The sequence below is a fragment of the Daphnia carinata genome, chromosome 5 (assembly GCF_022539665.2).
Source record: "Daphnia carinata strain CSIRO-1 chromosome 5, CSIRO_AGI_Dcar_HiC_V3, whole genome shotgun sequence".
NCBI classification, from domain to species: domain Eukaryota; kingdom Metazoa; phylum Arthropoda; class Branchiopoda; order Diplostraca; family Daphniidae; genus Daphnia; species Daphnia carinata.
Window position 1 is genome coordinate 356975 of NC_081335.1, and position 21947 is coordinate 378921.

General features: G+C 41.9%; 2 protein-coding genes across 4 annotated transcripts; both read left to right on the forward strand.

Annotated features, from left to right (window-relative positions):
• The first annotated feature begins 2258 nt into the window (after window positions 1-2258).
• On the forward strand, window positions 2259-14442 carry LOC130696921 (rhodopsin-like). 3 transcript variants are annotated; one of them, XM_059495270.1, is made up of 7 exons: window positions 2259-2380; window positions 2454-2518; window positions 2589-2680; window positions 2743-2968; window positions 3782-3914; window positions 12974-13357; window positions 13426-14442. In XM_059495270.1, exons 1-7 carry the CDS (start codon window positions 2273-2275, stop codon window positions 13999-14001), a joined length of 1584 nt encoding a protein of 527 aa, XP_059351253.1. In that variant the 5' UTR covers window positions 2259-2272; the 3' UTR covers window positions 14002-14442. The 3 variants fall into 3 exon arrangements, with proteins under 3 accessions (XP_059351253.1, XP_059351252.1, XP_057376039.1); XM_059495269.1 differs by lacking the exons at window positions 2743-2968; window positions 3782-3914 and adding exons at window positions 11546-11774; window positions 12766-12898 and having other exon boundaries at window positions 13426-14437; XM_057520056.2 differs by lacking the exons at window positions 2259-2380; window positions 2454-2518; window positions 2589-2680; window positions 2743-2968; window positions 3782-3914 and adding exons at window positions 10234-10819; window positions 11220-11284; window positions 11384-11475; window positions 11546-11774; window positions 12766-12898 and having other exon boundaries at window positions 13426-14434.
• Window positions 14443-18690: 4248 nt separating this feature from the next.
• LOC130696923 (rhodopsin-like) lies at window positions 18691-21520 on the forward strand. Its single transcript, XM_057520059.2, has 7 exons — window positions 18691-18995; window positions 19083-19150; window positions 19235-19326; window positions 19389-19611; window positions 20084-20216; window positions 20513-20929; window positions 20991-21520. The coding sequence occupies exons 1-7, from the start codon at window positions 18708-18710 to the stop codon at window positions 21411-21413; spliced, it is 1644 nt and encodes a 547-aa protein (XP_057376042.1). The 5' UTR covers window positions 18691-18707; the 3' UTR covers window positions 21414-21520.
• The last annotated feature ends 427 nt before the right edge of the window (window positions 21521-21947 follow it).

Consider the following 21947-nt stretch of genomic DNA (forward strand, 5'->3'; position numbering starts at 1 on the left):
TATATTATTGGTTTGTGGATGAAGAGTTTGTGGGGTTCATATTCACACACTGGGGCTCTTCTAGTGTATCTTTAACAATACTTGACAAGAGCAATATATGCACGAACAGGATTGTTAACTGTGTGTACCAATATCTAATTGGCCACGGGGATCATGTCAAGTGCGCTAGTCCATTGTCTAGGTAACTAACGAAACGAAATACCCAGGCAATCTAAACATATATTATATGGATAAAAATGTGTGGCAGACAACAGGCAGGTAGTCAAATTATTCAATTGAAAATGATGTCTTGTTGCAGGTTTTTTTTTAGAAACAAGGGGGCGTTGCTGAGTGTTAGACACAGAGCCCTTGTCACAGTCAATGGCATCACGTCGCTGTGCATCAACATTTGTTTCCTTTTTTTTGCTTCCATGTTTGAATTGACGTTGCAGCTGAATGTCACTGAACAAGGCAAAGGCATTTTTATTTCCTAACATCATTTTTCCACTGTAGGAAAATGAAATTTCTTCGACAGCTGGAACACTTTTCGACGCGCTCAACGCGGACCAATTGCTATTTGCCAAAAATTTCTTTCTTAATAATAAAAAATGTGCAATATGAAAGACAGAATAGGTGCAAATACATTTTTGTCTGAAAAATCAATTTTAGCTCTTAGTTCTCCATCCCCCCTTTTTTTTTAAAAGGCAGAACACTCCAAGTGGCGGAACGTGTACAATACGGCATTCCCTTTTCGCATCAAATAATCCAATCAAAAACGTCAAATGAAAAAAAAAAAATGATAATCAACTCCTGTTAAAAAAAAAAAAAAATGGGAGAAGGTATTCATATTAGCCTGTAAGGCCATATACGAAAATTGAAGCAGTTGCGCATCAATTCATTAAGCCAGCCGTGCGTCCTTCCTTGGCGCATCCCGTTGCGCTGCTCACAGCATCAGCACGCACTTGCCATCACGCCGATCTTTCCTACATATACACATTTATTGGTGTGCTACCAGTAGCAATCTACACAGAGCTATATATACATAGGTATATATATAATAGCGGCAATGGCACATGCTGTTCGCAGTTAAAGCACAGCCGAGTCGGATGAAGGACCGCAAACCAAACGCGTTTTTGTTTTAATTTGTGTCGTTTGTGTTACACTAACGACTAAGACATTTTCCGTGAATCATTATCGATAACACGTCGTGAACTGAAAATAAAAAGTTGAACGTCTTACAACCGCGTCGAGGAACAGGAAGTGGATCGTAAGTCTGGCTTTCATTAGCGGCTCATTTAAGACACGCGTTAGCTCCCGATTTTAATTGATTGGGGGGTGGTGATGCATACGTCGAATTAGAGGGCATCTGCGACTCTCTGAGTCCATGTTTGAACCTCTTTCTTTTGAGTTTATCTTTTACGTTTAGGGTTTTTATATTGGCTATGCTATGCGTGCGGTTGCATAAGCTTTCATGAGCATCTGATCCGTGCACGAAAGCAATTACTTTGGACCCTACATCCTAACGTAACGTGTTCATTAAAAAGAGGAAAAAAAAAACAGTAGCGACTCAATTTCCAGAATCGATCACAGTTGATTTCACGGAAAACGGAGATACGTAAAGTTTGAAACCCCTCAAGTATAGAGCATGTTCGGCATCGTTAAGGGTCAGATTCAATAGCCCATTATATAAGAGTCTCTTGTATACAGCAGATCGTGTGTGAATCGCAGTTTGGGGTGGCAAAATGGCACTATTAGATAATAACACAGGTTCAAGTTTCGTAGCTGATATCTCCTCTAACGAAAAGAGGAATGGACAACCATCGCCGGCCAACATCCCATATTGACCGAGCACACTAGTTGGCCAAATAAACAAAAACAAGTAGAAATTGGTTATATCCTAGAATATTACAAAGAATCCATAGAGAAAGCTAAAAGATTCAGGACAAAGAGACAATACACTGAACTCGTTTTAACGCAATAGTTTGACTTGGGCACGAAAATTGTGGCATAGTGACAACGGAACGGACGTGAGTGAAGAGCAGCGACAGGTTGCAATTCGTCACGGTCGGCCATGAAATATTGAAAGAAAAAAAGAGAGAAGCAGCAAACATCGCACATGGAGACCCTTTCCACTGCAAACACGGAAAATATTCCAGGCGATGTGTTCGTGCGATTGGTCACGACCTTTGTCTCCGGACAGCAATCCCGTCAACGTCGTTTAGTCAACCAGGACTTGATGGCCAATGAATCATTCAGCGCAGCTCAAGTGGACGGAATGTCAGACCCTTTGCTAATGCCCGTGTGGGCGTACCAGACAGCAGCCGCTTATTTGGTTGTCATCAGCATCGTCGGTTTGGTCATGAATATTCTCGTCGTCATTGCCATCGTCAGCGATCGACAGGTACACCTGTTGCCTTTCGTTTGTTTTGCATGCCCTCATATTGAAATTCTTGAACGTCTTGTGCTTTGAAAAGATGACGCCGCTCAACTGGATGTTGCTTAATTTGGCTTGCTCCGACGGACTCATCGCAGCGTTCGGGTTGGTCTACAAGAATTTGTCTCTATTTGTCTTTGAATTGCTAATGAAAACTGAGGCATAACGTCGTTAGGTCGCCAGTGTCTGCCTTTGCTGCGCTGCAGCACGGATGGCCGTTTAGCGACGAGTTGTGCATCGCCTACGCCATGATCATGTCTTCTGCGGGTGCCTCATTTTAACCCAGCTCATCACCTCACGAGAAATGACTCTATTTATCTGTAAAACAGGAATAGGATCGGTAACAACTCTAACAGCTTTGGCCCTGTGGCGATGTCAGTTGGTCGTCTATTGCCCAGCAAGGCGGAGCGGCGCTTTTGCCAACAACAACGGCGGAAGGCTGGGACACTGTAAGGCCGTCTTTTTGCTGGCCATCGTCTGGATGTACACGTTAGCTGTGACTTGCCCGCCGCTTTTCGGCTGGGGCCGATACGACAGAGAAGCCTCTCACATCAGGTAATGGTCGAATGAAATGGAACGATATCTTAGTTGCCTAGCAACCTCTTTAATTGACTTCATTAACGACTCACGTTACGAACTACTTATTCGTTTTTCTGAAACGTCTAAACAGTCGATGATTGTAAATGAGTGCCTTATTTGAGGGCGTCCTGATTTAAGTCGTGCGTCGTCAAACTTGCGTCACTGTTGCATCCAACATAGGAAGTACAGAAGCTTTGCTGTAATGAAGCTCCTTTCTTAATTGCCTGTACATTGTTTCACGTGTGCAGAGCAACTTTGGTTCATGTGAATCATTCCAAGATTAGGAACCGGTAGAATTACACTTTGTATTCATTTTCTAAGTTTTTTCTTTGTCTTACTTTGTTCGTGTTCAAAAAGGCAGACACGAAAATATTAGCCTTTAAATGGGACCCTTCTTCACAAAGAGGCAGGGTAAGAAAGAAATAAGTTGTCAAGGTAGTGGGGAAAAAAAAACAGTGTGGGGGAGGAAACAAAATTGTTCAAAAAACAAAACGTTCAAGGGCAACGATTTGCATGAAATGCCACTGGAGAAGGCAGGGTACGCAAATATACATACAACAAAAATAGAGGTGGAAAGAAAATGTATGTAAATGAGCATCACGTCATCGCCGTCCCAGTTCAATGCCCTTGGGTCTATGTTTATTTTGAAAACCGATTTGGGCGGGTTGCACTTTCGAACAGGTGTGTGCACAATTGCACAGGTACTCCAATATATTCGTAAGCACGTCATGGGGATGCACCAGGTGAACTTTTCATTTTTTCATGCGGCGATTTATCATTTCCGAACAGTTGCTCGGTGAATTGGGAATCGAAAATGGACAACAATCGATTGTACATCGTCTACATGTTCACCTTTGGACTGTTTGTCCCGTTGGCAATCATCGTCGTTTCTTACGTCAGCATCGTACGCGTCGTTAGAAAGGTATGATGTTTTAAATTGCATAACTCTTTTTTTTTATATCTCGCTTATTTCACTTCACGTTGTTTATTACGTTGAATAATGACGTTCAAGAAAAGGCCTTGTTACAGCCTAGTTTGATTTCTTTTATTGCGTCATTGTTTTTTTGTGTGTTTGATTTCAGGCATGAAATCGAATTTTGAATAACAATGTCAGAGTTGGTACGATCAGTTGCCGACGGTTTCCTAGGAAACCGTTAAGGAAACTTTTGTGCGTGGAATTCTTTTGATTTCTCGTTTTTAATTAGCCAAAATGTCCTTGCGTTTTCTTTTGATCCGTTGTGTTGGCTCAACGGGAAGAAACAAAGGAATACCAACAAAATTATAACAATAGCATAACTAGTCCCAATATTTCCTTGCGTTGGCGTAGCGCTTTATGAAGAAGAAACAAACGCAATTCTTATCGTTTTCTTTGAAAAAAAATGTCTTGTTATTATGTCAACTATCTCGTGCGCAGCACGCAAACATCTTGTTGGTAAGCAAATCTATTATTGAAAGGCTTAATGCCATTAGCGAAGTAAATAATGAGAAGGACTTGAATAGCTACATACTTTCTGAATGTACGTGTGTTACATGTGCAGGCCAGTCAATTCAAGAAATCAATGATGACATTGCGCAGTGTCGGCCAGCCCCACGAGATTGTTGACCAACAGTCCACTAGTAACCAGCAATCAGCCATCAGCAACCAGCCGATGACGCCAAAGAAAACGGAACAGCACAAGAAACAAACGAACGACGCAGCCGAGAAACGAGTGACGGTCATGGTGGCCTGCATGGTCAGCGCGTTCATGGCGGCATGGACGCCCTATTCCATTTTGGCTCTTTACGAGACATTCGCTGGCCAAATCGGCATTCCATCCAATGGCAATTCGTCATCGCAAGAAAACGAGTTCCAGTACGTTGGAACAATTTCGCCCGGATTCGCCACCATCCCGTCGCTGTTCGCCAAAACGTCGGCCGTCTTTAATCCGCTGATTTACGGACTGCTCAACACTCAGGTGATTGATATCTCAAATGCTGTCCTGTGAATTTTTGAAATTTGAATAGTTGTGTCTCACCATCAGTTCCGCACGGCTTGGGAGAAATTTTCTGTCCGCTTCTTAAGTCGACGTCAGCATCTTAAGAATATAGAGATGCATCACTTGCTCAGCTGCGTGGGCCAGAATACACCGGCGTCCGTTCAATTGTCCATGAAAGAAATGATCACCAATGAATCGGCTTACGTCATGGCAACAAAGGTCTACACTAGTCCTCCTGTTGCTCATTTGGTCCACCCTCCGACGGATGGCCGAGCCAACCGCCTATCTATGCCGGGCATCGAACCTGCGATAAAGGCTGAACCGACATCCATCAAGAATCCCTTACAACAGCGCCAGGAAGATGTGGCCAAGTCTGTAATCGTTTGTTTCGCTTCACATTCTACGAGCTGTCGGATCGTTCCAGACATTGTCCTTAGACCGACGGACGAATCCGTTCTGTAACATTTCAGCACGTGAAACGGATGTTGGAACGTTCGATTTTCGGGAAGCAAAAATTCATTTCTCCGAAATGCCCCAAAATTCGGCGTCGGTGTTTCTTTCAACATTTCAAAAGTCAAAATGCGGATGGAATCCCGAAAACACATTTCCAGCTGTGTGTCAATGCACTTGATTTTCCTTTAGATAGTCTCTGTGGAAATAAAGAAAAAAGGCCCTGTGTTAGCACTTTGAAGTCGAAGGGGGGGGGGGGATAGATGAACGCATCTTGGCAATCCAATATAGTGTTACACGATGCGAATCCCACGCACGTGTCGCTATTTTTCATGTGACGCGTAAATCTATAGCTTCGGCATCTGTTCTATTGGAAACAGTTTTATACACTGATGTAACTATCGATCTGAAAGGCATTGAAAAGAACGAAAGCAAAAAGGGATGAAGCCTTATACATTTGGTTGTCACGTTCGGCTATCGTCACTTTGATTACTGATTCCCGGTGACGCAACGTCAGTTCTATTTACGTATTCACTGGGATAGCGGAGATTCACCTCTTCTTTTGTTCATTGCAAAGGACATGTGACATGTTTCATTACAGATGACCTGACAATCTTTGGAGAGATGAGACGAGAACTGTTCAAAGGTGGTTTGATTGGTGGAACGCATTCATCTCTTAATGACCATACCCAAGTACAATTTCTGTGATGCCCTGATTTTGATTGTACGAATGTTTTCTATTTTCTTATTAACATTGTAGTTCTGTTGTGTGGGTTCCCTCTTTTTTTCGTGTATTACGTAATTTCATGTTGATGTCGTGTGACTGTCTGTACTTATATCACGTACAATAACAATTGGCTTTCTCCAGGGCTCGTGTTACTGCACTTGCTTTTTCCCATCACCACCATCAGCCTGGAGCTGACGAGCGCAGACTGCAAGACCAAGTGGCGCAATGGTATCGCCGACAGGGTTTGGCAACTCAACGGGGTGAATGATTTTGCGGTATACAAGGATCAATCTGTTTTCACGCGAGACCGTCTCCCGTCGGCACTGTGGCGCAATGCTGCATTGATGGCGTGATTAAGATGTTAGCCGAGTTAATTCTGTCGTATTATCAACGCACAATTGCGCAGTCTTGACGTCTGTCCTCCCACAGGAATGCGGATGAACTGCGGATTTGTTTTTTTTATTTCCCCAACCATCGAACGAGAGCAGGAAATCATGTGCCAATAACATAGCAGTTTTTCTTCTCTTTTTTGCAGTTTGGGCTGCACGATGTCGGGGATTTGCTGGTCAATAAAACACTTCCGTGTAACGCGGAATATAAAATATAGTGCCCGGTGACTTTTGCATTTACCGCGTTCATCCATCACGTCGTCTGTCGTCCGCATCGACAACATCGTGATACAGTATCACCATCGTAATAAAAATTCTATTCATACACGAAAGCGAGAATAAAAGAAGAATCATAAAATAAAGAAAGGATGGAATGACATGGACGATAAAAAGGGACATATTGTGCGTTCCGTCGTCGACGACTGCGCACCGTCTTCCTTCGTAGACAAGATAGAGATATGATGGCGTATGAGATCTATATGTAATGGCCACAGGCACGTGTCATTGCATCTTTAATTTACTATGGTGTACGGGATTCTTTCATAACCACGTAACAATCAATACTCCCTTAGTGGGTCCGGCAATAAAAACGCTTCCAATGAGATCCACGCATTCACTGTTTATGGCAGCCCAATCGGCATAGTTATTAAAGTGCGATATCAACTGATTCGAATAGAACAAGTAAATGGAATGAATGCATACGTGCCACGCAACGTCTCCCATGAAAAGGCTTCATCGTTTATTCTAGAAAATATCAATCATCTGCTATTTATCACATCGTGGCAAAAGTGTTTTTGAAAACATTCGTTTTTTTGTGCTCGAGTTGTTTCTTTTTAGTGTATCCCAGTTGTGATGTGCAACATTGTACGTCACGACAAAATGTCGAATGCCATGACATCCACTCGACGCCAACTGTTTTTCAGTTTCCAGTCGTTTCTTTTGAGTCAGCTGAACATTGTGCACGTGAAAGAGCAGAGCGTTGAAGCAGCGTGAAGCCAACGCAGTCACGTCAATTATGTACGTACAAGTTGTTGCGTAGAGAACACTCACGTTAAGAGCTTTTCAACCGCAAAGACGACTCTCCAGAAAGTTTGTTTCAAAACGTTCTGCTCTATTTTTTAAGGTTGACTTCCTTGCTTATTGCAAAAACACACAAAATTTAATGGCATTCAAAATGCCCCTCATTCCCTTCTCTGATTTTTTTGCGTGATGCGTACGTCCCTAAGTTCTAACTTAAGAAAGAAATGATGGCTTGTACAGAGGTCTTGATATCGTTGATGCGTAAACGATACATTTGATTTAACATATAATCGGGCGTCTCCGAGGTGTTTGCGTTCGCGTGTAAATAAATTGATCCGCTCGTTCAGCAAATAGATGGATAATAAATTCATTTTGCGATATGTGAATCTATATATAACGTCAATGTATAAGGCCATCGCAGTGCCATTCATTTCTTTACGAATTAAAGAATCCATGGATGGGCGAATAGCCAACTAGACTAATGTATATTTAGTTGAGTAGCCATTCCCGGAAGCAAAAGAAAATAAGAGACAAGTTCTTCTCGCGATGAAATTCGTAACACTTTGATGACCATTACTTTCCCATTAGCTCCTTGATGCTCTGCAAGCATCACAAGTTTCTTTTTAATTTTCGTTTCTTAGTCACAACTTTGAAAACTTTCATTTCGGGTTGAAATTGAGATTGATATTTGTATAAAAAAAAAAAAAAAGAAATCCATTGTGTGAGGTTTTTATAAGCATTCTTGTGTTTCTTTTTGCTAGTCTGGTTTTGTTTGTCACACATGAATTCAGATCAAAAGGAAACGTTTGGCTTCCGGATTTTAGACGTAATCAGCAAGTCAACCAGTAAGCGAATGCGGTTTTTTTTCTATGATAATCGCTAAAGAATTCTATAGTTTCAAAAAATAAAAAAAAAGATCGGATGAACCATAAAAAAAAAGGCTATTGTGTGTCTTTTGATGTCGATCTTAAGCCCTCCACAAAGAAAAGGAGACAAGCAAGCAAAAGAATGTTTGCAACGAGGACAAGAAATAATAAGTCACGCAGTTTAGAAGATGTATTGAAAGACGAAGGGTAAACGAGGACTCGTTAACAAAAAAAAAAATGGAGCATACACTTGAAACGAGGCAACGATCCCGCACGATCCCGCCAAATATCAAATCTGCTATCGCCAATAGAACGGCAAACAAGCGCAAATGTTGAGGTTTTCTTCCGCCCATGTCTACTCAACTGACGATGAAAGCATCTGCGATAATGAAAAGCTTTTCTCTGTACACAAGGCGAAGTGAAAAGGCAATAAATTGCTTCCATTCAAATCGCTCGTGATCCTTTTAATGTGCCACATATAGCCTTCATTACAGCCAATAGTCTCGCTGTCGTCATGTAATGGGAACAGGCCAATGGAGAGTTTGAATTTTGATGAAGGTCGTCAACTTGGACTATTAGACTATGAGAGTTGATTTTAAAAAAATTCATCTATCTCTTTGTGAAACACGTGCCCCATACTTAATATATTGGCTGCCATTTTGCGCATGTTGGCCTGCCGGGACATACGTAACCCAAGAACCCAATCGATATTTCCAATTTCATTCCTTATAGATGCGACGCGTCTGGAACAATAAAACAGCTGATTTGCGTGTCCCGAAAAATCGACCTGTCTGATGTGTCTTTTATGCGTACAGTAAAAGACAGAAATCGATCGATGTACAGAAAGAATACACTGAAAAGGAAAGACCATTGATGGTTGACTACGTCATTAAACAAAAGACAAAACAGATAGGCATCTTGAAACGAAAAAGGAACCGGAAATCCATTCATGCAATCCTGTACCATCAGAAAACCTTAAAAAAGAACAGCCATCCATTTTTGATATGTGATTCGACTCACTATATCATGACCGGCATCACGTGAAAGGTCCATCAATGTTGTCACGGACTTGCATCGTCTTCCATAAGCAAATCGAATCAAGTCAGTAACGTTGGCACGATACGTCTCTACATCATCTTCTGCATTCACGTGCGCCATTTCGTACTTGCTATCAAAACTGAATGTTTTCCCCCAATTGTTTCTGCAATATCTATACGACGCACGTCACGTGGCTTTCTCTCACATCTCTTTGACGACTGCACGACCTTTTTCGTTCACATAATCAGCCCACGTTTTGTTTAGATGTTACTCTGAGGGACTAAAATTCTTTTCCCCCTGCTCTCCTTTTGAATAACTTAATAACCTATTCTTTTTTTTTTTAAATCAAACAAAAAGTCTATCGAAAAGGATATTTACTCGCCCTTGGACGCCGTTTCTATCGACATTCTTTTTTCTATTTTTAAAAAGATTCAAATCAAAGTCGGCCTGAGCCGATTGCACGTAGATGCCTTCGAAAATGATACGATGGTTGTTGACTGAGTCCTTTTTTTGAGGGGGGTGGCAAACACGCGGTTCTCTATACACACATCAATAACCGAGATTGCGTATACGTGAGCGCGTTCATATAACCAAGGTGGAGAGATTCTGCGCCGAAACACGTGACTTCACATCTTGAGCACACGCGTGAAAAAGAGGAGGTGAGCGACGGCCACATATAATGCGAGACGTGTGTTTTGAAAGGGTGCGTCTAGATAAAAAGGACGGCACAGTTGTCAACGTTGACTTTAGTCGTCCGGTTGCTGTCCACTAGGGCACAGCCAATTGCACTCGGGACGGTGTTTGTTTTTTTCGCGGTTCGTTCCTATTGGCAGAATTACGTTGATTTGACGATGAATCATGGCGAACGTGTCGTACATCTTTGTGTCAAGATGGGGAAGAAATCCGACTTGAACTCGACCATTATATTACACGAAAATGACGATAAACAGCGTTTCGAAAGTGAATGTTTGCGACGCTTTGATCGACGTTGGATGTTTGCAATTTCGCCGTACAGGAAACAGTGACCCGACAGTCGAAACGCCGTTGATGGTGAGGCGCAAATGATGGCCATCCCAACGGCTACCAACAATACAAACAGCATTACGGGAGCAGTTTTGCTCGGCTACGTCATAGATTTCGTGATGAAGAAGCACCAAGAGAAATTGGTCAATTTCAGTTCGTTCAACAACGCCACTGCCGGACTGTCCGGCCACGTCAAAGCAGCAAGTGATGCAACAACTGTCGAATTGCTGATGCCCGTCTGGGCTTACCAAACGGCAGCTGTTTATTTAATTTGTATCTGTGTCATCGGTTTAATTATGAACGTCGTCGTCGTCATTGTCATCCTCAACGACCCGCAGGTACTTGATTCCGAATTCTTTGTGGTTTCCTGGCAGCATCCATCACCGTCTTCTGCATGTTTTGGCTTTTGTATTCTTTGAAAAATGAATTTTTATCACTTTCACGAACGATATCAAGTCGACATCATAATCCATACGAGTACAACGTGTAAAACGTGTAGGAAAGGTTTTTACTCTGGCGTGTCTGTGATGGATGTAGCCTGGCAAAAACAAAAGAAGTCATACTCTTTCCTGTTATTCATTGTGGTAGTACGAGGATATGTTTTTTTTTTTCTCTTCCTCGTCCTGTTTTAAGAATGCATCCAACGTTGCGTGTGTAACTGACGGAATCGATAGGATTTCTCTATTTTTTTAAAGAGCTGTCTAAATACATTGATTACTTTGACGGCTGACAATGTAGAAGTCACCGCTGAACTGGATGTTGCTCAATTTGGCTTGTTCCGATGGGATTATTGCTGGTTTCGGGTAAGTCGATTGTAAATTGATTTTCAACTTACACACCTTTTCATTCATGGCCGTTTATTTATACGAAAAACAAAATGGTTGATGAATGAAAACGGACAGAGCTCCAATCTCAGCATCGGCAGCTTTCCAGTTTGATTGGCCGTTCGGCAACGACTTGTGCATCGCCTATGCCATGATCATGTCCACTGCAGGTTCTTTTGTTTACTAATTCATTCCCATGACAAAAACAATTTCATTATCTAAACACAAACTTTAAAACAGGGATAGGATCGATAACAACTTTAACAGCTTTGGCCTTGTGGCGATGCCAGTTGGTTGTCTATTGCCCGGCAAAGCGGAGCAGCGCTTTCGCCAACAACAACAACGGCGGAAGAATGGGCCATTGCCAGGCCGTCCTCTTGCTGGCCATCATCTGGACATATTCGTTAGCTGTGACATGTCCACCCCTTTTCGGATGGGGTAGATACGACAGAGAAGCAGCTCACATCAGGTAAAACTCATCTCAATAAACTTCATATTTCAATAAGACGTGTAAGCGTTGGGAAATCGCACGTGTCAAGGCCGACGTCAACGTTCATTTGAATATTCTGTTAGAGGAAAAAAAAACGCCCACAAAACTCATTTCTCTGAAATTCGAATCCAGGAGGTGGGGTTGGGTACACTTTGTTCGTATTATTTTATCGTGCCTTTCCTCTTCTTTTTTTTCTTCTCTCACCTACCGTCATTACCGAATTCATCGTCCTCAAAAACAGTTTGGCTCGACCTTTTAATCTGTTATGTCAAACTAGACTTGATCAGCGCTTGTTCGTTACGTGCTGCACACAATTTTTCAATCTTTTAAATAATTGGATGTGACGTCACACACACAAAAGAAGAAGCAAGAAAGAGTTCTCTTACCAATAATCAAATCGCTAATAAGGCCCTCCGTGATTTTATTTTGTGAGCGCGGGGAGCACAGCCGAAAATCGCCAAGTTTTTAATGACGAACCGACGAGGGGGATTACGCTCGTCAACGAAAGGAAACTTATCTTTGAAGATGATTTTCGTTAAGCGCGTTGGGTGACGTCAAAGCGATGCATTTCTAGCGAAAGACACGCTCTGTTGTTCTATTCAAATTTGATTTGGCCTTTTCTCGTCCATGTTTGTTGTCATGCACGAGGAAAACATTTTGAACAGGACGAGTCTTTTATACAATAATGTAAATGTCAACATAACTTGTGTGTTGGCGATCGTGTGATGTGCGACTGGAATGCAATATTATATGTCTCGTGTAGGTCAGGCATTTTCATATTTCCACTTTGCGTACTAAGCCATACGAAGATGGAAGCACGTGCAAACTATTTGCAATATTGGTTGTCAAACGCGGTAAACAATGGGCTCAATTTTTCTTCGGTTCACGCAGTACGATTTTTATTGAAGATATTTTAAAAGCAACGTGAATGGATTCAATTATTAACTAACGCTATAACGTTTCCCAACAGTTGCTCGGTGAATTGGGAGTCTAAAATGGACAACAATCGATTGTACATCGTCTACATGTTTGCGTTTGGATTGTTTGTCCCGTTGGCTGTTATCGTCATCTCTTACGTCAGCATCTTACGCGTCGTCAAGAAGGTAATTGGATTTTGTTTGGCTTGGTAGTTGCACACGTGATGCTGTCGACACCAGTTCATGTGTTTTCTGAAACAGGCCGGTAAATTCAAGAAGACCATGTCGACCATGCCGCACAATGTCGACCAGTCCCACGAAATATCAGATCAACAGCCGTCACTGCTAAAGAAAACGGAACAGCACAAGAAACAAACGAGCGACGCTGCCGAGAAGCGCGTGACGGTCATGGTGGCCTGCATGGTCGGCGCGTTCATGACGGCCTGGACGCCATATTCCATTTTGGCTCTTTTCGAGACATTCGCTGGCCAAATCGGCATTCCATCCAATAGCAATTCGACATCGCAAGAAAACGAGTTCCAATACGTTGGAACAATTTCGCCCGGATTCGCCACCGTTCCTTCGCTCTTCGCCAAGACATCGGCCGTCCTCAATCCGCTCATTTACGGCCTACTCAACACTCAGGTAATTGATATCTCAAATGCTGTACTGTGAATTGTTTGAAATTTGAATAATTGTGTCTCGCCCATCAGTTCCGCACGGCTTGGGAGAAATTTTGTGTCCGCTTCTTAAATCGACGTCAGCTTCGTAAGAATAAAGAGTTGCGAGACTTGTTCAGCTGCGTCGGCCACGATACACCGACGTTGAAACCATCGACGTCCGTCCACTTCTCCCTGAGAGAAATGGTGTCCAACGAATCTCAGTCGGCTTACGTCATGGCCCGTCACGTCGTGGCCAGTTCCCCTGTCGTCCGCTTCGTTCGGCAACAACAACAACACAAACCCACACTACGTGTGAAATTTCTTTCGCCTTCGTTGGCGTCTTCTTCATCGACGGCCGAGGCGGACACGTCCGCCGCCCACCAGCAGTCGATTCAAACGAGAGGCTTCAAAAATCCTAGTTTGCAGCATCAGCCCGAAGAAGAAGTGCGAAATGAGCCCGGCAAATTGGTCGTCATTCTTTCCATCACGGAATCGACCAGCTGCACGACCACCACCGACGATCACGCGTTCACGGCAACGCTGGAAGAGGAATCCGTTTTCACGGAACAGACTCCGGAGAACGTCAGTGATTCGCTCGACATCAACATATCTCCAATCGAACATTAAATGGAAACGCATTTCGCTCTGGCATGTACAGGAAATGTCCACTGATAAGACGCTGGATCGATCATTGAAAGATGTTTTTTTTTTTTCAATTAAATTTCAGATCCGATGGACGTCGTCGTATTATTTGGTTTGCTAAAAAGGTCGAATGTATTTAGAAATATGTGTTTATGTTCCACATTGAGTGTGTCGAGTATTTGGTTGATGTTTGAACATAGAAATGGCGGAAGCTCGACCCGAATTCACGCAACACATTTCTTGGTAAACAAATAATAGATTTTCGCTATAAGTGTATAGACCATTGTACGATTGATGGCTTCCATTTCTACCAACCTGCACGCTTTGATCGAATCATTTCCAAACAACCTTTCCTCCCTCCATGTACATAATAACAAATCATAATAATCTTATTTATTCACTACAAAATATATATATACATATATTTCCTTTATATTCTTCCCTTACATTTCGTATGTATCAATGTCTTTACAGAAGAACGATGCGACGATGGTTATAACAGGGTCACATTTGAATACATTTAAATGGAAACAGCTACTGCTTACTTCTTTTTAAAAAGATATATGTAAATTTGCAGTGTTCTATGAACCGACGGTCTGCCTATATACCGGAAGAAATGCGACGTTTAAAACTTAAATTGGCTCCGAAACGCGTCAAACGGCTTTTCGTGGAACTCGGGATTATCTTCCCCCTCCACTTTTCGTTTGTTTTAGACAAAACTTCAAACATGTCTTGCCTTGGGTTAGCATCAGTGCTGCCACTATGTACCTTTAAAATTAACGAGCCACTTGGAGCGGAACATCAGCCCAACGAATCGATCCCTTTTCGCTGTCAGGATCCAACAATGGCCATGTAGGCCTTAAGGGGTTCAGCTTCCAGACTTGTACGTTTTACTACAAGTTTTGCATACGTCATTTGTTTTATATCGTGAATTTTTCTGAGTGCTATTTCGTGAGGCCAACTTCTACGAGTTGCCAATAGGCAACACGAAATTCAGTTCCCAATGGATACTTGTGTTACGCTATCACACGTAACTGCCTGGACAGCGTTTGGTTGATAGCCAATGGGCGTGAATCGATTTGTAGTAAACGGTGCAGTTGAAAAAAATAATCGATTTTAATAAAATTGGAAATCGATCGGTTTACGAATTGTTACATAACAGTTATGCAACAAAATCCTTTTGCGTTGCTAACCTTGTTGAAGGGCGATCCACAAGTGCTCTGCTTCAAAACTTTCGTTTTGATGTGCTTCCAATAACTATATTAGTCCATGGAGAAGGAGCCAACTTTATTGCACGTTTTCTTATCTTCAAGTTGACGAAATAGAGAAGACATTGAAGAGCAAAGTTTTGCATTTCGGTGCGGAGGCTTATTGTTGTGTTCACTCATCCGTCTGGGACTGCGCATTATGATCAACAGCTTAAAGCATCCATAGCAGCTTGCAGACATGCACGGTGATGCCTCGTCATGGATTTTACACGCTGTGCTGTGCAACCGACAACATTGCCGCAAGGGCGGATTCCAGGTACATCTCTAATCTTTCATCTCATTACATTCTAGCTCATTCCAACATGATTCATCTGGTGCTTACATACATATATGTATATGCATTTGGAAGAGGTGTATCTCCTTAGGCTACTGTTTTCGCGAAGGCTCATGTGGCCATGTTAAGCAGACTGTGATTATCATTCATTAAACATGTCTGATGTCGTGCTGTCGAATATGATACGCATCCTTCTCTCGGCAGCTGTTTGTTGATTAGCAATTTGTTTTTTTGTGCTATCATTTTAGCCTTTCCGGTATAAAGTTAATTAATTCCATGCCCTCATTTATCATTGATTTGTAATTAACTGTTTTCATGTTGGCTTTCTTCTTTTATGGTAATTGAAAAAAAAAAAAAAAAAAGAAAATCCTCGTAGAGAGTTAAATTGAAAAGATTACACGTGTGTATCGGTGCATTAATAGGTGAATCCATTTCAATTTGCATGCCACTTTTCTAGCGACTGATTGAATAATGTATACATTTCTTTTAGCGCTGCTTTTCTAATACGCAGGCGCTCCTTGCTATCAACGAGCTGCCAACGTTGAAAATGTCTCCATTTTTTATTTATTTTGGGATTACGCAGCGTCGACATGCAAAAGCAATTGCTCGACTTTATTACATTTGGAGATACGACAAAGCTCCTCGACGTCCAATCACCTCATTACAAGCGAAGTCTGTCTGTGATTGAGTCGTTCCCATATCTCTCTTTGGGGCGCAACATCTTTGTCGAAGAAATAAAAAATGAAAAAATAGAGAGAGCGAGTGGATCCGTATAAATGAGATTCGCATACACGCAGGAATCCTACGTCTTTTCATAAAAAAAAATGTGCGCTACGTGCCTCAACAACCGCTTTCACATCGAGTCACTGAGAACGCACGACATACATGCAAAAGCTTCATCTCCTCCTCCAAGTGAATGCTTGTACAGATTAACGAATATATATAGAAACGAATTCGAGTGTAAACATCATTGTATACTATTTGACATCTTGGAGCTTTAGAAAGATCTGGAATCATCGTGTCTCTCGAATATAGAATTAGCCAAAGCGATTCATTTTCTTCCCTTTAAGAAAAGAATAATTATTTTGGAGTGATTTTATTTTCAACTTATTCATTGGTACTTTGTTACCGCCAATTTTTAAAATGATGAGTTTTTTTTGTTTTTTTTAAAGATAGTTATTTGAATAAAAAGGCAATGCTTTACTTGGATGATATGGATGCGGAGCTCATCCGATTTACTGGCTGTACAAAAGATAATGTGTATTGCCCATTGTATTTATATATACCCGGTGACTGTTGAATTTTCATTTGATTGCATTGACATGTGTTATGATTTATTCCCAAACGTGTTTTTATTAATTTTTTTTTCAATTTGTTCCCATACAATTTGGCGAAGTGGAACATCTGAAAGTTTTTCGCAAGTTCCGCCTTAGAATTCACGATTCACAACACATGTCGTCAAGTTTAGCATAATACCTTGCTGTCTTCATTGGTCAATAACGCAGAGCCCTTTAGTAGTGACGCAGAAAGGAACGTTTGCTCTTCGGATTGCGTACAACATTTCGTTTGAAGAACAAGCACGGGATAAACAAGGTTCCAGGGTCAGCGTGAACGATTTCGTGCCATCAAAGAAAGTCAAATGAAAAGGGGAACATCTGAAACATTTTTTTGGACGTCATCAGTTTTTCATGTGAAAGCGAAACGGTTATGAAATTCAAATAATGGAGCATGTGTTTCAATGATTGATCACACACATTGCTAGGTGAAAGATGGGCAGGGAGAAATCTGTTATTAACCTCGTAGGTATCGGCAACATTTGATTGATGTGTTTCCAATTAAGCCCATGTGAAACCCCTGTTATGTAACGTCGGTGAGTTTTGATGTGCGGAATAATTTAACGGGTTAATACTTCATTATCCCATCAATCTTAATACGAACGAAACTGCACGCGGTCGACTTGCGTAAACATCAAGATGAAATGAAAGCGCACAGCTCACGTGTTTGTAACTTGGCAAATTTACGTAACGGGTTCCCCACAGCACGTGAACCTACGCTCACGTTCCAATCTCGACGCTAACTTACCACGTCAGCCAACAGAGTTCTTGAATTTTCTATACAATATGCATAGACGTTTCTCGGAAGATCTTGAAAGTTTCGTTCCTCTTTATTGAATTTGCCCATTTTTTTTTTCTCAAATCCTTTTGTTTACTTGATTTTATACGAAGAAGCTCACGAGCTCAATATACAAGACAAGCCTATAGACACACATCCTAATAAATGAATTTATTTCGAGCCTATAGTTGCGACCGATTTACAAAATATGCTGAAGCAAATGACATCGATCGGCGCCTTTATATGCCAAATTCGCCGCATTTCAATGACAACAGAGGTCAATCGAATTAATAGGCTCATTGGCCCAATATTGCGCCGATGCAGCTCGACAGACTTATTAGCATTTGATTTTTTTTGCATATGAGAATTGCACAAGGTGGACTAGCGAGTAATCGATACAAGTCGGCCGTGCTATTTGCATGTCGTGTCTATTTGATGTGGGGTGTTGTCTTATTGTTATTACATTTTCGATCATGCAAAAAGATCACCCTGCCTTTTGTTGGTCGAACAAGTTCGAGGGTAAGGAACAAAAAAAAACTGCGCTTGTGCACGTCAGCACGTGTTTTTTCGTGCTCTTCCTCTAGCGACTCGGGTTGACGACAAATAAATGACGATCGAGTCGTCAACGTCGACTTAGTTGTCTGTGACCGGCTGTTTGTGGCGCACACGTAAATCAATGAACCTTCATACGTGTTTAGACGTGAGTTTCTTTTACTTCTTTGTATTATCGTGTTTTTTTGTCTGTTTGTCCTTTTTTTCTTGCTGAATGCAGCAATTGATCTGCGGTGAACAATCGAAACTATTGTTTCATGTTTTTTTGCATGAATTGCGAAAATAAATCACGGCAGTTCGTCTTGACGAAACAAAAGTAAAGCCATCGAAGCAGAAACGGACACGTTTGAACGGCAAAAGGCTAAAAACATTCGAAATTTTTGTGCAAATTTAAAAATGCGAATCCGATATCGATCAGCCAACGTTTCAATTGTAGATGGACGGGACGTAACGATTGCCACTTTCGACACGACTTTGGACACACGATGTTCCACCATCGCCTATTGACCACATCTGCGGAAATGAAAACCACTTTGAACGTCTCGTTGTCGCTGCAAGACGCCATGGATGTAGTCAGAGAATGGACTGGAGCTGAGCTGGTAAACGAATCTTCGTCAACGAGCAGTCAAACGGATGATGAGGAGAGAATGGGAGGCTCTCTGTTGATGCCTGTTTGGGCATACCAATCAGCTGCTGCCTACCTGGTTCTGATCAGCATCGTCGGTGTATTCATAAATATCCTCGTCATCATTGTTATTCTCAACGATCCGCTGGTGGGTTCGAATAAGTTTATTATATTATTGTATTGTTGTTTTAAAATTGTTTTCTATTGGATTTGAATTTGGTTACTGGAAAAACAGAAAATGACGGCACTCAATTGGATGTTGCTTAATTTGGCTTGTTCCGATGGAATCATTGCTGGTTTTGGGTAACTTTTTGTGACGTCTACTTGATTCCTTTTTAAACCAGTTTTTTATTTTGATTTTATGCGATGGCTGGTTCACTCGGACAGGGCTCCTATTTCAGCATCGGCGGCTCTTCATCTTGACTGGCCGTTTAGTGACAAGTTGTGCATCGCCTACGCCATGATCATGTCCACCGCAGGTGTTTTTAACCTATTACAACCAACATCTCACACGACGTATAATATTGTTATTCATTAACAGGGATAGGATCGATAACAACTTTAACCATTTTAGCCCTGTGGCGATGTCAGTTGGTCGTCTATTGCCCAGCTAAGCGGACCAGCGCTGTTGCAAACAACGGCGGAAGACTGAGACCTTGCCGGGCCGTTCTTTTACTGACCATCATCTGGACGTACTCGTTAGCTGTGACTTGCCCGCCTCTCTTCGGATGGGGTAGATACGACAGAGAAGCTGCTCACATCAGGTAATATACGTCATTCAATTCTTCGCAGCTGTTTTTTTAATTGTTACATTAAAAATCGACTTGATCGTGGGTGATGTTTGTGTTTTGCGGTTAAAAATTGTGCACGTCCTTTCGTCAAGGGCATTACTTAGTAGGCAAATTGCTCCTACTGTGGGTGTTTGTGTGTCTTGTTGATTTTGCTTTGCCTTTGCCAAACCAGGGTAATTATTGTTTTTTGCTTTGTCATGTGACGCTTGTCGTTCAATCAACGCGCTCAATTTGTTTTCGTCGAAACATTTCGCAAGTCCCTATTTGTCTGTGTGTCATTGATTAGTGCTATCGTCTGGCGCAGACTGCGACTACGACCCGCTGTTTTTTTTCTCTTAAAGGCTTTTAATTGCAATTCGAGCTCAATGTCACGTACGCAACTCTCATTAGCCGCAACGCAAAAGCCTTTAAAGTTTCAAAATAAAATTCTATTTCATATGAGAAGCTGCTCGGTGAATTGGGAATCTAAAATGGACAACAATCGGCTGTACATTTTGTACATGTTTGCCTTTGGATTATTCGTTCCATTGGCAATCATCGTCGTTTCTTACGTCAGCATCTTACGCGTCGTCAAAAAGGTATACCCTTTTCATTCATACTACGTAACTACGTTTAGTTTACAAAAGACAAAAGTGTGTAATCCAAATGTAACTAGATCTTTAAATTGATCCTTTTATTAAAGAAACTGTTCACCCACCAATAAGTCGGGTGGTACCTACATTCATTGCTAACAAACCAAAGCTTATTACGTTTGCTTTTTTGCTTGTCTTTCTCTTATGACGAGTGCATCCTCTTAAGCTTGTGTGTGTACAGTTGATCTTTAAAGTGTATCATTAATAACCAATTTGTCTGGACACGCTGCTGACGAGGTCAGACGAAAGAGATGAGAAGAAAAACACAAGCCGCTGTGACCGGGTACAAGCACCAAAGCCAACATGTCATTACAGCGGGAACAACGTCCCCCAACCATCCCATCCACGAACGACAGAGTCAGCGGGTACGTAACATCCAGAAGACGAGTAGCAACGATGCGGCCGAGAAACGCGTGACGGTCATGGTGGCCTGCATGGTCGGCGCGTTCATGACGGCCTGGACGCCATATTCCATTTTGGCTCTTTACGAGGCATTCGCTGGCCAAATCGGCATTCCATCCAATAGCAATTCGACATCGCAAGGAAACGAGTTCCATTACGTTGGAACAATTTCGGCCGGATTCGCCACCATCCCGTCGCTGTTCGCTAAAACGTCGGCTGTTTTCAACCCGCTGATTTACGGGCTGCTCAACACTCAGGTGATTTTGAAATGATGATTGGTTAGATAAAACTGATTGTAACATTTTGAAAAATCAACAGTTTCGTGCGGCCTGGGAGAAATTTTTCGTTCGATTTTTGGGTGGACGGCATCGGGAACCAGAGGCGGCTGAAATCAATTCCCGCTGTGAAAGACGAAAGAACTGGTGTCAGCTGTTCGAACGCGGGACATCGCCCACGCTGAAACCGTCCGTGACTGTCCGTTTATCGATGAAACAAATTCATTTCGACGAATCGCAATCGATTTACATCGTTGCTAATCCGCGACCTTTAATCGCTAGCCCCCCACTTGGCCTTTTGGTCCAACAAGTGGATCACCGACGGCTACCATCACCGACGCGGATGTCTTCATCGGCGGCTGATGATGAAACGACCATCGATCATCAACAGTCGATTCAGATGAGATCGTTAAAGAATTCAGAGTTGCAGAAACCTGTGCATCAACAAGAGGCGTCAATCAAGTAGACGTCCATGGTCCCAGCGATAGTCAAGTAAGAATCTATTTGAAACGTTCCAAAACAGAAACGCCCTGTGGTAAAAAGTGGTTCATTTTGGGACAGTTTGTTCCAGATATCGCCTTTTTCCGTGAGACGCTTTGAAAGTATCAGAATGTGGATATAGTCAAAATCTGAGCCATGCCACGCGTCTGCATAAAAGATGTTGGGGGGTCGCCTAGGATGACATGCTATCTACTAAAGATTGGCTGTGTGTATCAAGTTAATCCAAACAGAAAAAAAAACAGTTTTAATAATTAAACAATAAATTTTTTATTGGCATACACAGTAGTATGAAATTGATGAAATAACGTTGCGCACGTATAGGAATGAATTTCATTGTTTTGTTTTCTAGATGACTCGAGACATTCTTTAGAAATAACTTGACTCATTATTTAATAGCCAAGAGTTGCGTAGGTTTGCATATTGTTGAAAGCAGAGGCTTTGTTCGTTCAGATTTTAATCATTTTTTTCGTTTTTTCATCATTTATAATGTATAACGTTT